The sequence below is a fragment of the Prunus avium genome, chromosome 5 (genome assembly GCF_965620075.1).
Source record: "Prunus avium chromosome 5, drPruAviu1.hap1.1, whole genome shotgun sequence".
NCBI classification, from domain to species: Eukaryota; Viridiplantae; Streptophyta; class Magnoliopsida; order Rosales; family Rosaceae; genus Prunus; species Prunus avium.
Window position 1 is genome coordinate 23,462,127 of NC_142288.1, and position 26,759 is coordinate 23,488,885.

A 26,759-nucleotide genomic window follows, 5' to 3' on the forward strand; every position below is an offset into this window, starting at 1 on the left:
ATCTAGGGTAATAACACTGCTAGTTTCCTATGACATCCCATTTCTAATGCATGTCTACCCCTGTAAAGTTCCAGTCTAGGGTAATAACACTACTAGTTTACTGTCATGCTGATTTGTGAGAGTCCATTTTCTTAAATGTTGATTAAAGAAAAATAAATGTTATTATATAAGTAATTATCTTAGTAAGAAAGAAATGTATATTTATAGTTGTTTTACTTTTATAATATCATTTCAGTAGTTATATGTATAATATATTATTCAATTAAATATATATAAATATATATATATATATATAATAATAATAAAAAGGTTTATTTAAATTATATATTTTTTCATTATTGCTTGAGATGTCACTAGATGGTTATTGGGTGCTTTATATACTTATATATTTTTAAACAATTAACTAAGCTCTAAAGTGGACGTGTAGTTTGTGTTTTATCAAGTTACTTTTTCCTTGTCAACAAGCCATGGCTTGGAGTTAGCATGTGGAGCTTTCACATGCATTCTTAGCAATAGAATTTTGGTGAAACAACACGTAGGAATTCATCTTAACTTGAGGTGGCTTGTCTAAATTCATCCTTCGACACATGCACAAACATGCAAATACTTAGTCTTTAAATATAGTAGATATTTGTGTTTCCTTGGAGAATAAGTAGGTTCTATTCCTTGGAGAATAAGTACATAGGTTCTCTTTTAATTGTTTAATAGTTGCTTCTAGTTATTAGACCAATAGAAGCTAGTAGCAACCAACTTCTTCTAGTATAAATAGGCCTATCCGTTGCATCTTGTGAAAACACACAAAAAACCTTGTGTACTAATTGAGGTTGCACACTGCATGCATTGCATGCAAAGTAAGAGTTCTTGAGAGAGAGAGAGAGAGAGAGGAAGAAGATAAAGGAAGAAAGAAAGCTAGTGGTGATATAGTCCCTGGAGGAATAGAGGTCCCAGCTTGTGTATTTTCTTAACTTGGAATTAGCTATGAAAACGAGGTAGGGATTTCTTGGGGGCCCTTTACGGGGATTGATTTAATTAAATTTCATGAGCATTATATTATGCGTGATGTGATTATTTGATTAATATTCTTGTTACAATTGAATGTTTTTCATGGAATGTTTATGTGTTCTTGACTGATTGAATAATATATATATATATATAAATATATATATATGTTGGTGATGTTTTAAATGTTACATTGTTGTGAGATATATGGATATGTGAAATGTATAATTATATCATGTCATGGGAATTATATGGAGTTGTTGGGTGGAGAAAATAATGATGGAAAAGAGGGTAATGGGAAGGATCTTTTGTGTAGTTGAGTCTAACTCTTGGTAGGTACCAGGTCTTAGGGATCCCACAGTGCACATGGTTTTTATTGGGTGATTCGGGACTGGCGAAAGGGAGTTAGACAAGATGACTAACAAAAAGGGAATTATGGAATGATTGAGATGGGTGTTAGTTCATATAAATGGACATTCGGGACCAAGTGGTATAAGCATGGTATGGGACATGCAAGTCTGCTTGTCCAGTTATATGAATTAACAGGATTAGATGAAGAGCATCCATGCATTATTATTAATAATGTGATATTTGGCTGTGTGATTGCATATCACTTAATTTAGTTATATCAATCTACTATGGTAAGGTCTCATGTCCCTACTGAGCGGTGGTTGCTCACCCCTCACCCTGTTTAATTTTTCAGATGAATTAGTGAGTAAGACAAGGACTAAACCAGCTGAGGCTGAATTAGATGAGAGTGATAGAGCTTTATTTATTAATTGTAAAGTTGTAAGATTTTGGGAGCTATTTTTATAAGAAAAGTTTACTTTATGTTTCGGCTTTCTTTTTTTTTTTTCTTTTTTTTTTTCTCACGCACCGGGCGTGGGATTTCCACCAACCCCCGGGTCCGGGGCATGACATGATTAATGCTTGTCATGTTGCTATTTCTAATACATGTCCACCAAAGAAAAGATGAAAAATGAACAAACCAGACCAACTCAAAACAAGCCAAGCCTATATTGTTAATACTATTTTGTCATAGAAGTACATTGTTAATACTTTGTCATAGAAGTACATTGTTAATACTTTGTTATATAAGTACATTGTTAATACTTTGTCATAGAAGTACATCGTTAAACAAAAAGGAGATCCATAACTGAAATAGTAACAAAAGATAAATCGATCATCAAAGCTTAAATTACATTTCGAAAATCAACTAAAATCCGAAGATAAACACATAATTGAAGCAAACGATAAAAAATCTCAAGTCCAAACCAAACGACGATGACGATGATGATGATGACAACAACGACGACATGGCGAAAGAGGAGTAGAGCTCCAAGATGAGGAGTAGAGCTAAGAGCATATGATCTAGGTTCGTTCGAGGTCTTGAACAATTCGGAAAAAAAAAATATCAATAGAAGCACGATTTTAGAACAAGAAATCGAAGGTGAAATATTGAAAATTGTAGATTAAAGATGAAGAATATAGTTGGACCTGAGACTGAGCTTCAATGGAAGCTCCTCTTGCTCCAACACCAGAGAAAGCACCACCGAGAAAGGAGAAAATAAATTTGATTTCATTTTTTGGCAGATCTTGTTTTTTTGGCAAATCTGGGCATATCTGATTTTTCTCTTTCAAATCCGTAGTACAAGGGCAATATAGGTATTTAACACACACAAATAAACTAAAAAACAGTTATTAAATTGAAATTTTTGACAGCTGTCAATTTTTGGGTTTTTTTTTTGTGTGTTTATAGTTTTTAAATGGTATAGGGTTTTTTTATAAGACTATGTCTAAGATTGGGTATATAACTAAATTTCTATAAATAAAATTATTCATATAAAGAAAAAAAAAAAGAAAAGCTAGCTACTTTTTTAAGTCACCCGTATGTGTAGCGTTTATAGTTCTTTGCGGGGGAACAAGATCAATAGTTGGGTCCATAGCTCAGTGGTAGAGCATTTGACTGCAGATCAAGAGGTCACCGGTTCGAACCTGGTTGGGCCCTTCCATCTATTTTTTTAAGTGTACATTCATAGATCATAAAAATTTTATTTTAAATTTTAAATTTTTGTTAAAAACTTCTTATGTCGTTTCTTTCCAAATAAAAATTATTTTGCATAATATATGTAAATTTTTTGCTTCTTTTGTTGGGGGGTAAAAAGAACAACATGAACCTAAAACACCCTAGTGGAGCTCCCTAGCTAGGGATGGCAATTTTCCCTCGGGTAAGGGTCTTCAGGGGGATTCGACCCTAATGGGTTGGGTATGAAGAATAAAAAATGGGTATGGGAAACAGGTATGGGGAATTTATTGGGTATGGTCGAGGAGGGACGGGGATGGTATTTGAATCCCCGATATATATATCGGGGGACATACATAAAACTATACTTTTTTACACACATCTTTAGCCCTTAGATCTATCCCAATCTAATAGTTCAGAATTCATTTAAAATGCATTTAACTTTGAATTTATTACTTTATTGGCAATAAACACAAACTTCTAAAACTCCTCTCTCTCTCTCTCTCTTTTTTTTTTTTTTTTATAAAGTTTTTCTATTTAAACCCTGCGCTTCTGTTTGTTCACCCCATATTCTAAGTTCACCTTAACTTCTAATTCAAATTTTCACAATTCCCAAGAAAACCTCACTATCTTCCCAAACTACCCCTAAATACACACTCAACAGAAAAATAAAAAATAAAAAACTCATCAACCTCACACCCCACACCCGCTATCTTGCCCCACCACTCCAAGTTCATCTCAACCTCACATTACTTAAAGAGATAAAAACACTGTTATCAAATATAGTAGCAGCATTATTCTATTATTATTATTATTATTATTAAAAATTTGAGAATGAACTAGGAGGTTTTGATAGAGAAGATGAGAGTGTAGTTGGTTTCTTGGATTGAAAGAGAATAGTAATCTGACAATAGGGTGTAGAGGAGTTTGTGTTTTTCTAAAACTTAATATGAAGAGTGGTGGGGTGTATTGGGGTGTGTATAGATGTACTAGGGTTAAGTATTAAGTTGGATGACCTTTTTATCTTTTTACACAATAATAAAACTTAAGAGCTTAATTATTTAAGTATTGGGATGAAGAAAGAAAAGTGTGAAGTTTAAATAAATAAAAACTCTTTTCTTTTTCAATTATCTCTTCTTTTTAATTTGATTTCATGTCTATTTCCCAACAATCTTATTCACTCTCTTCCTCTACGACTTCATAACCCATCTCCCTGTGCAGTTTTGTTCCTTCCGCAACTCCCTCTGTGATATTCTCTTAACTTGAAGCCATGATAGTACATAATATGCTTGGAAAATATCTTATTGCACTAATTAAGATAACTATAGTGAGAATCTCCCTTTACATATTCAATGAAATCCAATAGGGGATATCCTTTTCTTTTCTTTTTTTTTTTCTTCAACAAAGTAGTTTTATACTGATTTTTTCTTCTGTAATGGGGCTGGTCGGGGAACCCATTCCCAACGAAGGTGGGGATGGGGAATCCCCGATATGAATATTGCGGGTATGAAGGCGGGGATGAGGAAAAAAGCTTAACGGGGATGGGAATGACATACCCACCCCAGATTCGACCGATTCCATCCATACCCGATCAGATATAGATTTTTTATTCATCAACCTCACAGCCCACACTTACTTTTTGCGCTCCATTTTCTTCTCTCGCATATTATTATGTATTATGGTAATATCATGTGGCATATGTTATGTGTTGCTATAAGTTCACTCAAATTATAACATTTGTAAAATTATAAACTCTAAAATTATATGTGTGTTATAATATAGGTTTATAAGAAAATCTGATGTCTCACAAAGGAGTATATTTCTTTGTCCCCAACACTTATTATGTGACCATGTTATGTGACAAGTGCTATAAACAGATAGGAATATATCCCAAATTGCAAGTAAGATCCTCTCATAGTCATAAATTCTATGTGCGATATATTTTTCGACACATAATAAATGATATATCAACAATTCATTTTTAATAAAGAATGGACGTCTAAACTATAGGCAGACTACTCTAATGAAATCATAATTCCACGCATATCACGCCATGTTACCCCCACCGCACCTATGCAAGTAGTAAAAATAAAGAATAAAATAAGAGAGCAAACAAGTTCCAAGTTGTAGACTTATTTGGCAGTTGATTGAAACAGATGATTATTTCCCGGAATACTTTATCCACTATTTTCATTACTGCAAGTTGTAAAAAAACCTTAAAAAACAACTAATGGATTCCATGGAATCACACCGATCCTGCAGATTATTACCATTACTGAATCCTTCTCTTCCTCTCAAAATCTTTCTTCCTAGAGAGACAACTTTCCCGCAAAACGAAAGAAAAATCACTGCTTTCCGAGAAAATGGTCGAGCCAGAAGAGGAAAGCCAAACTCCAGCCATTCCGCCAAAGTCAAAGAACATAGTGGATGTTAGGGAGTTACCACCACAATCATGACATTCAATCATAGTTATGCCCATTCAAGGAGTATTTCCGTTACATTGTTATTGTATCTTAATTATAGCTTTATTGTATTGTAATTACAGCATTTAGGTTTGATATAATTACTGCACTACCGTTGTAAAACCATTTACCTACCTCCTATGCCTGTATATAAGGCCTGTACCCGTGAATTGCATATATGAAAAAGTATCTTTTCTACATGGTATCAGAGCAAGGCTTCACGTGTTGGGCCCAACGGCCACACGTGCTCTCACGTCACCCAATATGTGTTGTCCACGTGTTAGGCTTGAAAGTTCGCCACACGTGCGGGGGCGTGTTGAGAGTATTTGTCCCACATTGAAATGTTAAGGGACCTAGCCTGGGTTTATAAGGAGTTGGGCTACTCCCTCCATTGCCAATTGGTTTTGGGGTGGAACCTCAACTTCCTTCATGTTGAGAGTATTTGTCCCACATTGAAATGTTAAGGGACCTAGCCTGGGTTTATAAGGAGTTGGGCTACTCCCTCCATTGCCAATTGGTTTTGGGGTGGAACCTCAACTTTCTACATGGTATCAAGAGCCTAAGAGCCTCGGCATTTTATTCTTTTTCCTCGCTTCTTTTCTTCTTTTTTTTTCTCTACTCTCATGGCCTCTACTATAGCCTCCTCGTCTTCTTCTCTCACTGGTCCCACTCTTCCCTTTAACATCTCCTCCTTTGCCTCCTACAAACTTTCAGAATCCAACTTTTTACTTTGGGAAAGTCAACTCAAGCCCTTTCTTATTGGGCAAAATTGGTGGCGTTTCGTTGATGGCTCTTATGTCTGCCCCTCCCCTTTCCTCTCTCCTGATACTTCCTCTGATTCCGCCAAAGCAACCGACATTCCTTCTTCTGATCCCACGCCCAATCCTGAGTATCTTACTTGGTTTCAAACTGACCACTATCTCATGAGTCTGCTTCGCTCCACTCTCAAGGAATCCATCCTCTCTCAGGTTGTTGGCTGTTCTACCTCCAAGGAAATTTGGGATTGTCTTCGGGAAAATTTTTCCCAACAGTCTCTTGCGAATGCCACGCACATTCGTTTTCAGCTTCTCTCTCTCACCAAAGGCTCTAAACCAATTACAGAATATCTCTCTCTTGCCAAGAATCTGGCGGATCAACTCAGTGCTATCAATTCTCCCGTTTCTCCTATTGACTTAGTCACTTATGTTCTCCGGGGATTAGGTCCGGAATATGCGATGCTTGTCACTGCCATCACCACATTTTCTCCATTACCCTCCTTTGCTGAATTGCGTGCCCGCCTTCTGGCCTTTGAAGCCCAGCAACAACACCATGCTGCCATTTCGCCTTCCCCACAGCCCACTGCCTTTTTGACCCAGCACCATGCCCACCAGCACTATCAGCGTAGCCCCCGCGGTGCGCCCAAGGACTCGCGTTCGCCTCGCTCGAATCCTCCGTCATCTTTTTCCAACCGCCGCCAGCGTCCTAATCAGAACTCTTCTGGCCTTTTGGGTCCGTCTCCTGCTACTCGTTCCCCTGTCCAGTGTTGGACTTGCAGCCAGTATGGTCACATTGCTTCTCAGTGCCCTCAGTCCCGTGCTTTCGCCGGCATGCATGTTGCTGCCTCATCTGATCCTAATTGGTACTTGGATTCCGGTGCGACCAATCACATGACCAATGATGCCCGTCGCTCCACCAACGTTTCCTCCGCCACTATTTCCCCTCATGATCAAGTTGTCTTTGGTAATGGTGACTCCCTTCCCATTACTCATTCTGGTAACGTTTCATTTTCTTCTGGCAATTTTTTGTTTCGTCTTTTCGACGTTCTTCGTGTTCCTTCTCTTCGTAAAAATCTCTTATCCATTGCTCAGTTTACTCAGGATTCCCTTGTCAGTATTACTTTCTTTCCATGGGGTTATATTATTCGTGACTTGAAAACTGGTGTTGTTCTATTTCAGGGCCCATGTAAAGATGGTCTTTATCCTATCTTTCCCCAGCTCTTGCCTACCTCTCCAACTGCTCTTACCACCGTTGTCTCGTCCTCGTCTCTCTGGCATCACCGTCTTGGACATCCCTCCAATAAAGTGCTCGGCACTCTTGTTTCTCAATCTTTACTTGGTTCCTCCTTTCGTTTACCACGTGAACATTGTAAACATTGTGCATTGGCAAAATCAATAAGACTTTCTTTCTCTCCCATAGAACACTCTACTGTTGCTCCTTTTGACTTAATACACTCGGATGTTTGGATGTCTCCCACTGCTTCAATTTCTGGTTTTCGTTACTATGTCTTGTTCACTGATGATTTCACCCGTTATTCTTGGATTTTCCCCATGCGTCTTAAATCTGAAGTCTTTGGTCATTTTTCCACTTTTGTCATGTATGTTCGCAATCATTTTTCCATCTCTCTCAAAACATTTCAAAGTGATGGTGGCAAAGAATTTGACAACTCTCAGTTTCGCCATTTTTGTGCTACAAATGGTATTGTTCATCGTTTCTCGTGTCCCCATACCCCTCAACAAAATGGCTTGGCCGAACGCAAACACCGTCATATTGCTGACATGGGTCGCACCCTCCTTCTTACTGCCCAATTCCCTCATAATTTATGGGCCGAGGCCTTCTGTACGGCCGTTTATTTAATCAATAGACTACCCACTCCTGTTCTCCAATGGGTCTCTCCGTATCACAAATTATTTGGTCATCCTCCTGCTTATTCCTTGCTTCGCGTTTTTGGTTCTACTTGTTATCCCTTCTTAGGTGATTATGTTTCTAACAAACTACAACCTCGGTCTCTTGAGTGTGTTTTTGTTGGCTACAGTGATCGTCATCGTGGTTATAGATGCTTCCATCCACCAACCGGTCGCCTTTACACTTCTCGGCATGTTGTTTTCAATGAAGACAGATTTTATTATTTTGTCCCTGTTGCTGCTTCCTCCCCGGCTCCATCACACACCTTCGATATTGTTCCTGCTGGCATTGACCCTGACCCTTTGCTCTCTCCGCTACCCCCACCAGCATCAAATCCTCCCACAGTGCACCCGGCCCACGCCACAGCCCCAGGAGCCCAGCCACACCTCCAGCAGCCCAGCTCCAGCCCCTCCCCTCAACCCCACACCACGGCCCAGCCCAACCCTCCTTCCTTCTCTGCGGCCCAATCCTCCCTCTCCTCTTTGCCTTCAGCCCATGAGCCTTTTCCTCCTTCATCCACCAACCTAACTCACCCCGAAGCCACATCTCATACCTCATCACTTGCCCTCTCTCCGTCCTCAGCCATCACGCCTCCATCCCCTGATCCCGTGCCTCTAATCCCATCCTCCAACCCTGCCCCCGACTTCCCCAGATCGCACGCCATGCTGCTCCCAGCATCCGGCAGTGCCAGTCACAACGTCCCTTCTTGCCTGACTGCTCCAGACGTTGGACCAGCTCTCGAGCCTCTGTCCTCCTCCTTATCCTCAACGGCAGCGCTGGACACAGCCCCTGCCTCTGCACCTTCTACTGCTTCTACTCAACCACCACCCTCACGCTCCAGCCCGATCCACACTCGCTCGAAATCTGGGATACATAAACCCAATCCCAAATATCATGCCAATTTCTCCACCCGTTATCCCCTGCCTCAAGCTTTTGCTGCTTTTTTAACTACTGATGATGAACCTACTTCTTACACACAGGCCTCTCGCTTTCCTGAATGGAAAAATGCTATGGTTGAAGAGTTCAATGCTCTTCTTAAACAAGGGACTTGGTCTTTAGTTCCCTCATCCCCTCATTTCAATACAGTTGGTTGTAAATGGGTCTTCCGAGTAAAACGCCATTCTGATGGGACTATTGAACGTCACAAAGCTAGGCTTGTTGCCAAGGGTTACCATCAACAACCCGGTGTGGACTACTTTGATACTTTCAGTCCCGTTGTGAAACCTACCACTGTTCGCATTGTGCTCAGTTTAGCTATCTCTTCTGGTTGGTCTCTCCGACAGTTGGATGTCAAAAACGCTTTTCTCCATGGCCTTCTTACTGAAGAAGTCTACATGCAACAACCTCCTGGTTTTGTTGATCCTAGTCGCCCTCACCATGTGTGCAAGCTTCATAAGGCTCTCTATGGTCTCAAACAGGCCCCTCGTGCTTGGTTTCATCGCTTTAGCTCATTCCTACTTCGTGTTGGTTTTGTTAATAGCAAAGCTGACTCTTCCATGTTTGTTTACAAAGATGCACATTCTATGATGATTCTGTTACTTTATGTGGATGATATTGTTCTTACAGGTAGCGACTCCAATCAACTCCGTACATTCATTCACAGATTGGGCATTGAGTTTGAAATCAAGGATCTTGGTAGATTGCATTACTTTCTGGGTGTTGAAGTTTCTTATTTGCCGGATTCAGTTCATCTTACTCAAAACAAGTACACTCTTGATCTTCTCAAACGCAGCAACCTTCTTGAGTGCAAACCTGCGACTACTCCTACAGCTTCCAAGACCTCTCTATCACGCTCTCATGGTTCACCACTTTCAGATCCCACTCCTTATCGGCAACTTGTGGGTGCCTTGCAATACTTAACCTTCACACGACCCGACATTTCCTATGCCGTTCAACATGTCTCTCAATTTATGGGCTCCCCTACTGATGTTCATTTTGAGGCTGTCAAACGCATTCTCCGTTACCTGAAAGGCACGCTCGGATATGGTCTACCCATTCACCTTTCTCCTGCCCCCTCTCTTCTTGTCGCATACTCTGATGCTGATTGGGCTGGATGTCCCGATACTCGACGCTCCACCACTGGGTATTGTGTTTTCTTAGGCAAGACTCTTATATCTTGGAGTGCTAAAAAGCAACGCACTGTATCTCGTTCCAGTGCGGAGGCCGAATATCGTGCACTTGCCCATGCTTGTGCTGATACAATTTGGATTCAGAGTCTTCTTCATGAACTTCACTTCTCTCTTTCTAAACCAGTTCTTCTTCATTGTGACAATTTATCTGCAACCTACATGGCTGCCAATCCTGTCTTTCATTCCCGCACTAAACATGTTGCTATTGATTATCATTTTATCCGTGAACGTCTTACTGCTGGAAGTCATCAAGTGCGGTTCATTTCATCTCAAGATCAGCTTGCTGATGTATTCACAAAAGGCCTACCTGCAGCCCGTTTTGCGCATCTTGTGTCCAACCTTGTCACCTATCCGGCGTCAAGTTTGCGGGGGAGTGTTAGGGAGTTACCACCACAATCATGACATTCAATCATAGTTATGCCCATTCAAGGAGTATTTCCGTTACATTGTTATTGTATCTTAATTATAGCTTTATTGTATTGTAATTACAGCATTTAGGTTTGATATAATTACTGCACTACCGTTGTAAAACCATTTACCTACCTCCTATGCCTGTATATAAGGCCTGTACCCGTGAATTGCATATATGAAAAAGTATCTTTTCTACAGTGGACGACAGAGAAGCTGCGCTCATGGAGTTTGATGCTTTTTGGCCGTTGGATCCGATTCACTTTCCTTCTAACCCCACGTCCCCTCCTTTGTTCTCGTCCACTGACCAGCCATGTTCTCCTTTATGGGGTTTTCCTGATGGTGATGCTGATAATGATGATAAGTTCGCTGGACAAGTTGATCAAGCTCTTTCTGACCGTCCTCAATTCAGTTCCTCTGAGTTTTTCATATTGGGTTGTGTTCTTTTGTTTTTTTCTTTTCTGGGTCGATCAGTTTTCTCTGTCTTACCATTGAATTTGGTTTTTCTGAATCAGAAATGTTTTAGAAGTTTGTATGTTCACTGTGATAATCATAGAACTCAGCTGAACAAATGCTTTCCTGGGCAGTGTTCGAAAAATCGGCCTAGGCGGCTAGGCGGTCGTGTCCTTTTTTTAATTTTTTTTTCTTTTCTGGGTCCATCAGTTTTCTCTGTCTTACCATTGAATTTGGTTTTTCTGAATCAGAAATGGTTTAGAAGTTTTGTATGTTCACTGTGATAATCATAGAACTCAGGTGAACAAATGCTTTCCTGGGGCAGTCTTCGAAAAATCGGCCTAGGCGGCTAGGCGGTCGTGTCCTTTTTGAATTTTTATTTATTAATATAAATAGATTTATTTTCCTGACTTTAAACATTTATTTGGTATTGAGCAATAAAATTGTACTCTTAGAATTAAACAACAAAATGGTTAAGGGTCAAAAAGTGTTTCCTTTACTCGTTTCTCAATTCTCTGCAACTAAAGAGACTATACCTTGTTATACTGAGAAGGTTGCATTTTTACATTCCTGCTGGGCCAGGAATTGAATTTGGAGACCTTGGTTCCTCTGAAATGAGTTCTCCTTGTTCATTAGAACCCAGTCCAAACCTAACACATAACCCCCAAATCACAAGAAGGGATACCCATACCTGTTTCAGATAGAAATTTCGCACGGCTATACTTAAAATAAAATTAAAAACAGTATAGCCACTCGGCTATACTATACTTATAAATAAAAAGTAGCATAACCGCGCTGTGAAGTACATAATTTTTTTTAACATTATAATTGGATAGGCTTGCTAATTTGGGGTTTGTGCTAAAATAGCCCTTTTTCACAATTTTTATTCTATAATAGTCACTGTCCCATACAATCTCTTTAATGTAAGGGAGGCTATTTTAGAATAGAAGTTGTGAAAATTGGTTCTTTGCGGGGGAACATTATCAACAGTTGGGTCCGTAGCTCAGTGGTAGAGCATTTGACTGTAGATCAAAAGGTCACCGGTTCGAACCCGGTTGGGCCCTTCCATCTAATTTTTAAGTCTGTATTCATAGATCATCCTTGCAAAAAATTAGACAAATCGGAAACCGGTTCGATATCCAATTGTATCCTACATAATCTATGAACGTAGAATTACAAAATAGATGATTTGGATCTTTAGGAAAAAATTAGTAGGGGACCCTAAATGGTGTCCCTCAAATAATATATATATATATATATATATATATAAGCTATTTGCTTCTACTTTTAACTAATTAGTCTTTTTCTATTATCACAATCGAAACCATCTATTTTTTAAGTCTATATTCATAGATCATCCTTGCAAAAAACTTAGACAAATCGAAAACCAGTTCGATATCCAATTGTATCCTACATAATCTATGAATGTAGAATTAAAAAATATATGATTTTGATCTTTGGAGAAAAAATTAGTAGGGGACCCTAAATGGTGTCCCTCAAATAATATATATATATATATATATATATATATATAAGCTATTTGCTTCTACTTTTAACTAATTAGTCTTTTTCTATTATCACAATCGTAATTTTGTTTGAATTGTGTTGTAAAATGAAATTCATGGTAACCAAAAGCATGTATGATTTAAAAATTAGAAGCAAAGACGACCATTGGAAAATTTACAAAAATCAAAACTCTGATGAAGTTGTGCTCTTGCACTCGATAGGGATGATGGGCAACCTCTCGACGACCCCTAATGGGTTGGGTATGAAGGGTAAAAAATGGGTATGGGAACGGATACGGGGAATTTATTGCGTATGGTGTTCGGGAGGGACAGGGATGATATTTGAATCCCCGATATATATATATACACATATATTGATCAGGATCGGGGGACATACATAAAACCATACGTTTTTACACACATCTTCAACCCTTAGATCTATCCCAATCTGACGGTTCAGAATTCATTTAAGATGCACTTAACTTTGCATTTATTACTTTATTGGCAATAAACACAAGAGTGTTGCTAAATGAACCCTAAAATTAACTGAGTACACCTTACTAACAAACTATTTATTGAATTACTAATTTACCCTAATATAAAATGACCAAAAAGGATATATTGAATTATGAACCCTAAACCCTAAACCCCAAACACCGTTGTCATCTCCTCCACTGGACATAACAACGCCTCCTTCATAACATCATCTCCTCCACCATCACACTAACACCGTCGTCGCATTCGCTTCTCCACCGTTACAACAATGCCCTCGTCGTACCATTATACTGGCGTTGTGGTCCTCTGATATTGGTAAATCTCATTTTGATTTTGTTATCAAATGGGTTAAACTATCTTGATTTGTTCTTCACTGCCCACAATGTTTTGTAACCTTCCTCTGGAAATTGGTTTTAATTTGTTCTTCAAAGGGAGCAATTTCTGGGTTGTTTAATATTGATGATTTGAAGAGATCCATGACCATGTGGGTATGCTACAGACATGCTACAAACATCGGAAATGCCTTTATAGCTTTTCTGGTTTAGATCCAAATAATATGTTGAGGGCCCATGAAAATTCCTTCATATAACTTGTGAAATCAAATAATAAGTTCAATGTGTGTGTCTATAAATTCAATACAAATATAAATATAAACATAGGGCACAAATTCAAGTAAAAAGAGAAATTTGGTTTAGGATTGGTATTAAGGTGTTGTGTGATAGAGTGTATAGGTGTATAGGGGTATTTTTGATAGTTAAATAGGGTGTAGTTAGTTAATTTAATATTTTAATTAAAATATTAGGGTATACTTATATCATAGGGTGTACTCAGTTAATTTTAGGGTTCGTTTAGCAGCACTCTAAACACAAACTTCTAAAACTCCTCTCTCTCTCATTCTTTTTCTTTTCTTTTCTTTTTTGTTTTTGTTTTTTGAGTTTTTCTATTTAAACCCCGCATTTTTCTTTATTCACCCCATATTCTAAGTTCACCTTAACTTCTAATTCAAATTTTCACAATTCCTAAGAAAACCCCACTATCTTCCCAAACTACCTCTAAATACACACTTAACAGAAAAATAAAAATAAAAAACTCATCAACCTCACACCCCACACCCCGCTATCTTGCCCCTCACCACTCTAAGTTCATCTCAACCTTACATTACTTAAAGAGATAAAAAGACAATGAGAGTGTAGTTGGTTTCTTGGATTGAAAGAGAATAGTAATCTGACAATATGGTGTGTAGAGGAGTTTATGTTTTTCTAAAACTTAATATGAAGAGTGGTGGGGTGTATGGGGTGTGTGTATAGATGTACTAGGGTTAAGTATTAAGTTGGATGACTTTTTTTTGTCTTTTTACACAATAATAAAACTTAAGAGCTTAATTATTGAAGTATTGGGGTGAACAAAGAAAAGTATGGAGTTTAAATAGAAATTTATTTATTATTATTTTTTTTTCCGATTATCTCTCTTCTTTAATTTGATTTCATGTCTAGTTCCCAACAATCTTATTCACTCTCTTCCTCTACGACTTCATAACCCATCTCCCTGTGCAGCTCTGTTCCCTCCGCAACTCCCTCTGTGATATTCTCTTAACTTGAAGCCATGATAGTACATAAGATGCTTGGAAAATATCTTATTCCACTAATTAAGATAACTATAGTGAGAATCTCCCTTTACATATTTTGGGCTACAACACTACTACAAAAAGGGCAAAAGACGACCAGAAAAAGACGACGGAAGAACAAAAAACCGTCGTTGTTTTTAAAAAGACGACGGTAACAAAAAACCGTCGTGGATAAGTGACTTAAACAACTAAAAAATTGAGATACTGTTGAGAATTTTTTTATAACGACGCACACAAATAAAAAAGCGTCGTCTTATTAAAAAGCTTTTCTTCATAGTTAAAATCTGACCAAAAAACAACGACAGCAGGTATGAAAAGCGTCGTCTTTTAAAAATCAAGTGTCCTTTTTTTGGTAAAGACATGGTTGTTTTGAAAGAACTGCCGTCTATTATATGTAAAGACGACGGTTTTTTTATAAAAGGGTCGTCTATTATATGTAAAGACGACCCTTTTTATGAAAAGGGTCGTCTATTATATGTAAAGACGACGGTTTTTTTATAAAAGGGTCGTCTATTATATGTAAAGACGACGGTTTTTTTATAAAAAGGGTCGTCTATTATATGTAAAGACGACGGTTTTTTTATGAAAGGGTCGTCTATTATATGTAAAGACGACAGTTTTTTTATAATAGGGTCGTCTATTATATGTAAAGACGACGGTTTTTTTTATAAAAAGGGTCGTCTATTATTAAGTAAAGACGACGGTTTTTTTTATAAAAGGGTCGTCTATTATATGTAAAGACGACGGTTTTTTTATAAAAAGGGTCGTCTATTATATGTAAAGACGACGGTTTTTTTATAAAGGGGTCGTCTATTATATGTAAAGACGACGGTTTTTTTATAAAAAGGGTCGTCTATTATTAAGTAAAGACGACCCTTGTTATATGAAAATGATCGTCTATTATGAATTAAAGACGACCCTTTTCATATAAAAAGGGTTGTCTATTATGTAAAGACGACAGTTTTTTTATAAAAAGGGTCGTCTATTATTAAGTAAAGACGACACTTTTTATATGAAAAGGGTCGTCTATTATGAAGTAAATACGACACTTTTCATATAAAAGGGTCGTCTATTATATGTAAAGACGACGGTTTTTTATAAAAAGGGTCGTCTATTATTAAGTAAAGACGACCCTTTTTATATGAAAAGGGTCGTCTATTATGAAGTAAAGATGACGGTTTTTAAAAAAAGGGTCGTCTATTATATGTAAAGATGACGGTTTGTTTTTAAAAAGGGTCATCTATTGTGAAGTAAAGATAACGGTTTTTTAAAAACAAGATTTAACGGTTATTTCAACTCTGATTTCGATCGTCAATTTAAAATATTTACACTAGTGGATACCACAAAATCTTATGTTATGTTTAATGAAAGTATAAATAAACTCTTAATTGTTAGTGAATATATTGTTTTGATGGCATACGCATTCTATGAAACTAGTTTCAATGATCCAACCGTCAAACTTGTTTGTTTACACATCGTGATCATATACGCTAAAAATCGGGAAAAAATAAATAAATCAAAGATCAAGTAACGGGACAAAACATTTCGACGGTTATAAACGAAAAATCAAGATTTAAAGGTTATTTCAATTCTGATTTTGATAATTTTTACAGCTACACTCCTTGACCCTATATGAATACAATGACTACATTCGATCATCAATTTAAAATATTTACACTAGTGGATACCACAAAATCTTATGTTATATTTAATGAAAGTATAAATAAACTCTTAATTGTTAGTGAATATATTGTTTTGATGGCATACGCATTCTACGAAACTAGTTTCAACGATCCAACCGTCAAACTTGTTTGTTTACACATCGTGATCATATACGCCAAAAATCGGGAAAAAAAATAAATCAGAGATCAAGTAATGGGACAAAACATTTCGACGGTTATAAACGAAAAATCAAGATTTAACGGTTATTTTAACTCCGATTTTGATGATTTTTTACAGCTACACTCCTTGACCCTATATGAATACAATGACTCAATTTGATCTTCAATTTAAAATATTTACACTAGTGGATACCACAAAATCTTATGTTGTATTTAATGAAAGTATAAATAAAAAGGGTCGTCTATTATATGTAAAGACGACGGTTTTTTTATAAAAGGGTCGTCTATTATATGTAAAGACGACGGTTTTTTTATGAAAGGGTCGTCTATTATATGTAAAGACGACGGTTTTTTTATGAAAGGGTCGTCTATTATATGTAAAGACGACGGTTTTTTATAAAAAGGGTCGTCTATTATATGTAAAGACGACGGTTTTTTATAAAAGGGTCGTCTATTATATACAAAGACGACGGTTTTTTTATAAAAAGGGTCGTCTATTATTAAGTAAAGACGACGGTTTTTGATAAAAAGGGTCGTCTTTTAAAACACGCGAAAAAATGGCCGCTTAAGTGAATTCGCGCTCGACAAATTTTCAAATTTTCACCCGTCTTTGAAAACCTTATCTCTCATTAACAAGCGTCGTCTTTTAAAACACGCTAAAAAAAGGCTACTTAAGTGAATTCGCGCTCGACAAAGTTTCAGATTTTCCCCCGTCTCTGAAAACCTTATCTCTCCCTCCTTGAAACCCTCCTGCACTCTCTAAAACACCCTCATGAAACTCTCTACAAAATCATCAAAAAATCGATATCAATGAAGGAGTTGAGAGATTGAGGTCTTCGCAGATCCATAAGATGTAGAGGGAGGTTCTGTATTTGAGAATCAAAGCTGGTTGAAAGGTTTGATTTGAAAGATCTCGACCTTCACTTTCTTCAAAGAAGATCTCGCTCTCAGGCACTCAACTCGCTCATCAAACTCAGCGACTAGATCTAGAAAGACTTATGGAAATCGGTCTATATATATATATATATATATATATATATATATATATATATATATATATATATATATATATATGTGTGTATATATATATATATATATATGTTTGTTCATGTATTGTGCTAATTTCGTGGGATTTAAGTGAGTTTCTCATTTGGGTTTTTTATAAATATGCACAGCCGTCCCACAAGGCCTTCGTAATCAAGAAGAAGCTGACGAAGAAGATGAGGCAAAACATACCCATCCCTCACTAGATCCGTTTGTTTTTGGACCGACAACATCATCAGGTCCAAAATACTTTTTGTTTTTGTTGTTTACTTTAATTATTTTGGAATTTCATTGTTAATTTTCTGAATCTCTGATTTTTCATTTGTTATGGTGCCACCACAAGAACAGGTACTTTGCCAATTATGCCAATTGTGTTCTGTTGTCATTCTAGAGCTGCATAGATCTTTTTGCTAAGGTTAGGTTACTGCTAAACAAGTTTATGTTTAAGAGTATTGGGGTCTCTTTCGTGCAGGTCTTTCCTTTTCCGACACCAACAACTTGGAAAATGTGCAAGAAGGCAGAGCTAAGTCAACCCAAGAACAAATTGATGAAGTTAAAATCAAATTAGTAGAATTTGTGAGCTCCGTTATTTCTAATTATAGGTAGGAAGTATGTATGTAATAGAATAAAGATTGGTTGACTATGTAATAACTATTGACTCTTCAAAAAACTAAAGATAATAAAACGATGGTTTTATTGGAAAAACCGTCATCTGTATATATTATCAATGACCTCTTTTAACACCATAACGTCTTTTTATATACAATCAACGACGGTTTTACTAAAAAATCGTTGTTTTAGAGTTAATAGACGACAATATTTCAAGAAATCGTCGTCTTCACATTTAATAGATGATGGCTTTTTAACAAAACCGACGTCTTTGGATATAATAACACATAGTTCTTTACTTAATAATAGACGACCCTTTTTATAAAAAACCGTCGTCTTTACATATAATAGACGACCCTTTTTATATGAAAAGGGTCGTCTTTAATTCATAATATACGACCATTTTCATATAAAAAGGGTCGTCTTTACATATAATAGACGACCCTTTTTATAAAAAAACCATCGTCTTTACATATAATAGACGACCCCTTTTATAAAAAAACCGTCATCTTTACATATAATAGACGACCCCTTTTATAAAAAAACCGTCGTCTTTACATATAATAGACGACCCTTTTTATAAAAAAACCGTCGTCTTTACATATAATAGACGACCCCTTTTATAAAAAAACCGTCGTCTTTACATATTATAGACGACCCTTTTTATAAAAAAACCGTCGTCTTTACATATAATAGACGACCCTTTTTATAAAAAAACCGTCGTCTTTAAAAATAATAGACGACGGGGATTTACCGTCGTGGTTTTATGCATGAAAAGACGTCGCTCGATTTTACGACGGTTGAAAAACCGAATACACGACGGTGGATTACCGTCGTCTATTTCGATTTTTGTAGTAGTGCAAGTTCTCAGATTTTCATGTTTATCTAAAGTTCAACTGTTATATTTTTGTAATCTAATCTCTAGCATATAATCCCATATTGGTGTTGAAGGGAAAATATTACTATTGTTGTGATTCACAAGCTATCAATAAATCCCCTAATCTCTAGCATATATCCCAGGCTCCTCTACAAGTTTAATTTGAGATCGTCCCACCCATCATATTGCCAAGTTGAAGGGGAAATATTACCATTGTCGATCATGATCCTATATATATATATAAAATATAGTACAAATAAATAATCTATTAAAGTGACTGTGCCGACTAAGTTTTATATTTCCTATTATTATATTATATATTTATATAATTTATATGAATTTTAAGCCACACTATTTATATATTTAGTTAACTTCCATTTAATATGTAAACATTTTTATATTATTTTATACGTATATATATTATATATATAATCATTATCTTGCTCTAGTCCTATATTTTTTTTTTTCGCGGGTCGGGGAACCCATTCCTCAATGAAGGTGGGGATGGAGAATCCCTTATATGAATATTGCGAGTATGAAGGCGGAGATGGGAGAAAAAGCTTGACGGGGATGGAAATGGCATACCCACCCCCGATTCGACCGATTCCATCCCTACTCGAGCAGATATAGATTATTTATTGTAAATAAAAACTGATGAATTAAGTTGTGATTATTTATGATAATTAACGGCAACATTTTTCCTAAATATCCTCCTTAGTGTTTCATTTTGTTTCTGTTATATTTTTCTCTTGTATATGTAATAATTTTATGCATACAAAATTCTATATACCTTTTTGCATTTGTTTTTCTTCCTTTTTTTTGGGGGGGGGGGGGGGGGGGGTGGGTGGGGTGAGGAAGGAGGTAAAAATTAATTGTGTAAAAAATTGAAAACTCAACATTTAACTAATTTATGAAAAATAAACATAATTAAAAAGACATGTATTTAGTCATTGCAAATTGAGCAAGCTGTAAACATGCCTCTAAATCAATAAAATAAAATAATTAAAAAAAACCTACCTAGCTAGATGATCTATATGATCAATTAAAAAGAAAATTCTAAAACATAAAAGAAACAATTAAAAAGAAACCTAGCTAGATGATCTATATGATCTACGAATTGAAATAACTAATTAAGCTTTGGAAGGCGCCTTGGGTGGAGAGCTTTGATCAGCGTAACTGTCTAAAATCACGCCAAAACAATTCTGATCAATTCCATCGATGGCAGCGCAATAATCTGGTCCAATGCGACTATAATCGCCAGTTAAAAGTGCAGAAATGAGGTCTCCCACTAATCTGTCTATGTCAGTTAGTGATGACCAACACTTTTCATAATCTTCTTGCGTTGGTGGCTTCCATGTTGGCGGTGCCGGAACTTGTACCAGCCGGTGGTGGCGGTGGAGTCAAAGGCGGCCCAAGGTAGAACCAAAGTCGTGAGACTGCCTTCGGATGTGCCTCATGATCAACATTAGGGTTACTGTCTCCCTAACCCTACATTGAACAGCAATGCCGAGCACACAAAAAGCAACACAATGGGACTTGAAATCTTCATATTGATCAATGATATTATTCTCTCTCTCTCTCTTTGATTGAGTATGCTCAATTCAATTAAAGAGCGATAGTATTTTATTGATAAGAAAATAAGTACAAAGCAACTAAAGTACCGAATATGAATACACAACAACAAGTTGAACTAAACTTCTTATAAGCATATGTTGATTGTGTCGTTTTATCCAACTTAGTTCAATCCCTTGGCTAAAAAATTGCGGCATACTTTGTGTGTGGATGTTTTTGAGTTTGGTAAAATCTCATCCCACAACATTGCCGAATAAATTTGAGGTCCAAACGAAAGATAAGATACGCGGCTTTGTGAGCCGTGATTTCCCCAAAAGACAAGAGGAGCTTATACCTGCTACCAAACAAACAGAAGCTGTTGGGAGACAAGTGTACAAGTGTGGATGTGGATCCATATAAGCCAACCAAAATCGGTAATTTCTATTTGCAGAAAAAGTAAACGTATTGATTTTGTGTCACCAAATTATTAATTATGGTAATTAGCATCACTAAATTATTGATGCTTCAGTAAATCATTATCTTAATAGATACAGTGGATTTGTCATTGTCACTAATGGATCCAATTATATCCAAATTACTTATATTTTATTCGATGGCGTCCAAATAAACAACTGTGTATTAGTAGTTTCTTGATATCCATATTTTATAATTCCAACATCAACTTCCAGATGTCTATTTCACACTTATATATAATAATAAAACTAAAAAAATCAAAAAATTATATAATTATATTCCATTGTTGAGAACTAAATAAGCTTAGTTCATGACCTAGTCAAGCTAATTAGCATTTTTTAAAAGCTAACAACTCCTTTAATTAAGATACTTCCCGAGGCAGTGACCCATTAGCCTCTTGTAAAAAGCCTGTCACTTTGTTATAAGAAACAATAACAGTGACTCTGTGACGCAGGTTGCGCAATAATTTTAGGTAAAAAATTGGGATTACCTTTTTCTAATTGCCTCATAGTTTGTCGGCACTTACTTTTGCGTTCCCTTTTCTTCTTTCGCATGTTATTATGTGTTACGGTAATATCATGTGGCATATGTTATGTGCTGCTATAAGTTCACTCAAATTATAAACTCTAAAATTATACACGTGTTATAATATAGGTTTATAAGAAAATCTAATTTCTAACAAGGAGTATATTTCTTTGTCCACAACACTTATTATGCGACCATGTTATGTGACAAGTGCTATAAACACAAAGGAATGTATCCCAGATTGCAAGTAAGATTCTCTTAGACATAAATTCTATATGCAATATTGTCAAAAATGTATTGATAACATGTTGATATATTTTGTTGTCGAAAATAATATCGACCCATTATAAATGATATATCAACAATTCATTTTTGATAAAGAATGGACGTCTAAACTATAGCCGGATTACTTTAATGAAATCATAATTCCACACATGTCATGCCATATTACCGCAACCACACCTAAGCAAATAGTAAAATTAAAGAATAAAAGAAGAGAGCAAACAAGTTCCAAGTTGTAGACTTATTTGGCAGTTGATTGCAACAGATGATTATTCCCCGGAATACTTTATACACTATATTCACTCTCCGGTCTCAGCTGCAAGTTGTAAAAAAACTTAAAAAACAACTAATGGATTCCATGGAATCACACCGACCCTGCAGATTATTACCATTACTGAATCCTTCTCTTCCTCTCAAAATCTTTTTTCCTAGAGAGACAACTTTCCCGGAAAACGAAAGAAAAATCACTGCTTTCCCAGAAAATGGTCGAGCCAGAAGACGAAAGCCAAACTCCAGCCATTCCGCCAAAGTCAAAGAACATAGTGGACGACAGAGAAGCTGCGCTCATGGACTTTGATCTTGACCTCGATGCTTTTTGGCCGTTGGATCCGATTCACTTTCCTTCTAACCCCACGTCCCCGCCTTTGTTCTCGTCCACTGACCAGCCCTGTTCTCCTTTATGGGGTTTTCCTGATGGTGATGCTGATAAGGATGATAAGCTCGCTGGACAAGTTGATCAAGCTCTTTCTGACCGTCCTCATTTCAGTTCCTGTGAGTTTTTCATATTGGGTTGTGTTCTTTTGTTTTTTTCTTTTCTGGGTCGATCAGTTTTCTCTGTCTTACCATTGAATTTGGTTTTTCTGAATCAGAAATGTTTTAGAAGTTTGTATGTTCACTATGATAATCATAGAACTCAGCTGAACAAATGCTTTCCTGGGCAGTGTTCGAAAAATCGGCCTAGGCGGCTAGGCGGTCGTGTCCTTTTTTAATTTTTTTTTTATATAAATAGATTTTTTTTCCTGACTTTAAACATTTATTTGGTATTGAGCAATAAAATTGTACTCTTAGAATTAAACAATAGAATAGTTAAGGGTCAAAAAGTGTTTCCTTTACTCGTTTCTCAATTCTCTGCAACTAAAGAGACTATACCCTGTTATACTGAAAAGGTTGCATGTTTACATTCCTGCTGGGCCAGGAATTGGATTCGGAGACCTTGGTTCCTCTGAAATGAGTTCTCCTTGTTCATTAATCTTTGTTTAATTCTATCTGGTTTGAATATTCTTAGAATTTGATGTCAACCATCTAAAAAATAAAAAGTTTATGGGAACTTTTGTCTTTTTGGCCTGAAATTCCTTGGAATTGAAAACACATTTCGCTGGCTTAACATATTGCTTCAGTTAGCATTTTGCAGTTGTTGAGTAGCAGTCAGGAGGTTCACTCATTTGAGTTTTCTCTCATATAATATCACAAAAATGCAGGTATTCCTGATCCGGGAAGGGAAATACCAAGAGAGAATGAGGACAGAAGAATGCTTACATCCCCCTCTTTGGGACTGGATCCTGTTGAAAATCCTGAAGCTTATTGCTTAATTAAAGAGAAGATCACTCAAGCTCTGAGACAGCTCAAGGAATTGACTGACCAACATGTTCTAGCACAGGTTTGGGCACCAGTGAAGAATGGGGGTCGGTATGTGCTCACAACTTCAGGGCAACCCTTTGTTCTTGATCCTCATACTAATGGACTTCATCAGTATAGGATGGCTTCTCTGATGTATATGTTTTCTGTGGATGGAGAGAGTGATGGAATGCTTGGGCTCCCTGGCCGTGTTTTCCAGCAAAAATTGCCAGAATGGACCCCAAATGTTCAATACTACTCCATCAAAGAGTATCCACGGCTTGGTCATGCTCAGCATTACAATGTTCAGGGAACCTTAGCTTTGCCCGTGTTTGAACCCTCTGGACGGTCCTGTGTTGGTGTTCTTGAGCTCATAATGACTTCTCCGAAGATCAACTATGCTTCTGAGGTTGATAAAGTTTGCAAAGCACTTGAGGTTGGTTTATTATTTTATTTTCTGAGCATATATTAGTATTACATATTGTGTCATGCTCTTATTTAAACAAGCTTAGTGTACTTATTTGGTAAATTGATGGCTTTTGTTTTCATTTGAATACTAATACTGTTATATGAGTGAGCTTCAAACACGAAGAGGTTTGTCAGTGAAAAAATTGCAATTCTCCTGCAGGCAGTAAGTCTGAAAAGTTCAGAGATATTGGATCATACAAGCATGCAGGTGAGCTGCAATTACAATGTGTGCCTAATTTGGTATTCTTTTGGAACACAAGAAAGTAAATATGGATTTCTTCTTTCATTTCCTCCTCCTCCATTCTCACAGATATATGCTTGGCACTTCTTGTAACCAGATTCAAATATGCAATGAAGGTCGCCAAACTGCATTGACTGAAATCTTGGAGATACTGACAGTGGTTTGTGAAACTCACAAATTACCGCTTGCTCAGACCTGGGTTCCTTGTATGCATCGCAATGTTTTGGCATATGGTGGTGGCCTGAAGAAGAGCTGTACTAGCTTTGATGGTAGTTGCATGGAACAGGTTTGCATGTCCACAACTGATGCGGCATTCTACATTGTCGATGCTCCTATGTGGCATTTTCGAGAGGCCTGTGTTGAGCATCACTTACAAAAGGGTCAAGGGGTTGCTGGGAGGGCTTTTTTGTCCCATAACGCATGCTTCTGCAGAGACATTACCCAGTTCTGCAAAACTGACTACCCTTTAGTACACTACGCACGCATGTTTAAGTTAACCAGCTGTTTTGCAATCTGCTTACAGAGCACTCATACTGGAAATGATGATTACATTCTAGAATTTTTTCTTCCCCCGAGCATCACAGACAGTTATGAACAACAAACTTTGTTGGGCTCCTTATTGGCAATAATAAAGAATCATTTCCAGAGTCTCAAGGTTGCTTCCGGAATTATACTTGAAGAGGAAGGGCTTGTCGAAATGGTTCAAGCTTCTACAAACAAGGAACTTGAGTCAAGACTTGAATGTATACGTATACCCCGTTCCGCGGAAACACCACCAGGGCCTACCTTACCTAATGGAGAAGAGATGGTGCAGCTAGATTCATCAAAGCCACAGTTAATGGTGGACTTTGATCCTGCAAATGATGGGAGCAATGCTGTTAATGAGGGTGGAGAAAACAATATTTCTTGTCCAGAGAATAAAGACATAAGAAAGAAATCAGAAAAGAAACGAGGAAAAGCAGAGAAATCAATTAGTCTAGAGGTTCTCCAACAATATTTTGCTGGGAGTCTTAAAGATGCTGCTAAGAGCCTTGGAGGTATGCTTATGCACTTAACATATTGTTTCTTACAATTATGCTCATGTTGTCTCAACAAATGCTAAAATCTTTATTTACAAAAAGCTTGTTTTTTTGGTTTCAGTAGCAATTGAGATAAATTGTTCTGAACGAAATTCTTGCTTTGCAGTTTGTCCTACTACAATGAAGCGCATATGTAGGCATCATGGAATCTCCCGCTGGCCATCTCGCAAGATCAAGAAGGTCAACCATTCTCTCTCTAAGCTACAGCGTGTAATTGAATCAGTCCAAGGTGCTGAAGGAGCATTTGGTTTAACTTCTCTTACTGCAAGTCCACGTTCTGGTGCTGTCGGGTCAATTTCTCGGCCTTATATCTTAAATGGGTCTAATCAGCAAAGCTCACCAAGGTCTAAACCCAGTGAACTTCATGGTGAAAAGAAAGACTCACCCACCCCTACTACACCAGGAAAAGAGGAGCAGGCTTGGATAGAAAATCAGTTGCTAGATGGAGGGATTCTGCAGGAGGAACTTCTTCTGGAACATGGCAGGTTTCTGCTAGACGATGGTAAAGGCTCAAACACATCCAAAACGGGAAGCAGCTCAAGGGAGGCGAGTGCTGGTACCCCTACTTCTCATGGATCATGCCAAGGTAGTCCTGCAAATGGAAATGCGTTGGTAAACAATACCTTTGTTTCTTCCATCCATGGTCAATGCATCGAAGTGAATGGCTTCCCTGAATCAGCAGTTCGACCACCAAAGGAACTGAATTTATCAGTTGCATGCTCAATACCCGATGCTGTCCTGATGACAGATCCCGAAGAACCATGTAGAGGAATGCTAATAGAGGATGCTGGAAGTTCAAAAGATTTGAAAAATCTGTGTCCTCAAGCAGACGCCATGGTGGACGAGCAAGTTCCAGAAGCTTGTTGCACAAACCCCCCATGTTCTGATTCCGCTCTAAAGCCATCCAACACAATGCCACATATCATAGCTAGGCAAGAAATGAAGAGTGTGACCATAAAGGCTACGTATAAAGAAGATATTATTCGGTTTCGTATATCTATGAGTTCTGGTATTGTGGAGCTGAAAGATGAAGTGGCAAAGAGATTAAAACTGGAAATGGGCACATTTGATATCAAATATATGGATGATGACCTGGAGTGGGTTCTGATAGCCTGTGATGTAGACCTGCAGGAGTTTATGGAAATTTGTAGATCATTAGGCAGAAATATGATCCGACTCTCGGTTCATGACATTATGTCCAATTTTGGAAGCTCTTGCGGGAGCATGTAGGAATCAGGATTAAATTGTAAATATGTTTAGTAACTTAGTTTAAGTGAAGATATAAGTACTTTTTCTTTTCTATTTTTTTTGTCTGACAAAGTGTAGGTATTGATTCTTTGAGGTTGCTTCAGTTTTGCCCCCTCATTGCCTCGATTTCAATGTGTTATTTGTTAC

General features: G+C 37.2%; 1 protein-coding gene and 2 non-coding genes across 3 annotated transcripts; all 3 read left to right on the plus strand.

Moving 5' to 3' along the window:
* The first annotated feature begins 2,935 nt into the window (after positions 1-2,935).
* Positions 2,936-3,007, plus strand: TRNAC-GCA (transfer RNA cysteine (anticodon GCA)). The gene has a single exon. It is a non-coding gene; the product is annotated as a tRNA-Cys (tRNA).
* Positions 3,008-12,127: 9,120 nt separating this feature from the next.
* Positions 12,128-12,199, plus strand: TRNAY-GUA (transfer RNA tyrosine (anticodon GUA)). The gene has a single exon. It is a non-coding gene; the product is annotated as a tRNA-Tyr (tRNA).
* Positions 12,200-22,244: 10,045 nt separating this feature from the next.
* LOC110766674 (protein NLP6-like) lies at positions 22,245-26,744 on the plus strand. Its single transcript, XM_021970039.2, has 5 exons — positions 22,245-22,733; positions 23,441-24,012; positions 24,205-24,252; positions 24,383-25,322; positions 25,471-26,744. The coding sequence occupies exons 1-5, from the start codon at positions 22,445-22,447 to the stop codon at positions 26,592-26,594; spliced, it is 2,973 nt and encodes a 990-aa protein (XP_021825731.2). The 5' UTR covers positions 22,245-22,444; the 3' UTR covers positions 26,595-26,744.
* Positions 26,745-26,759: the final 15 nt, after the last annotated feature.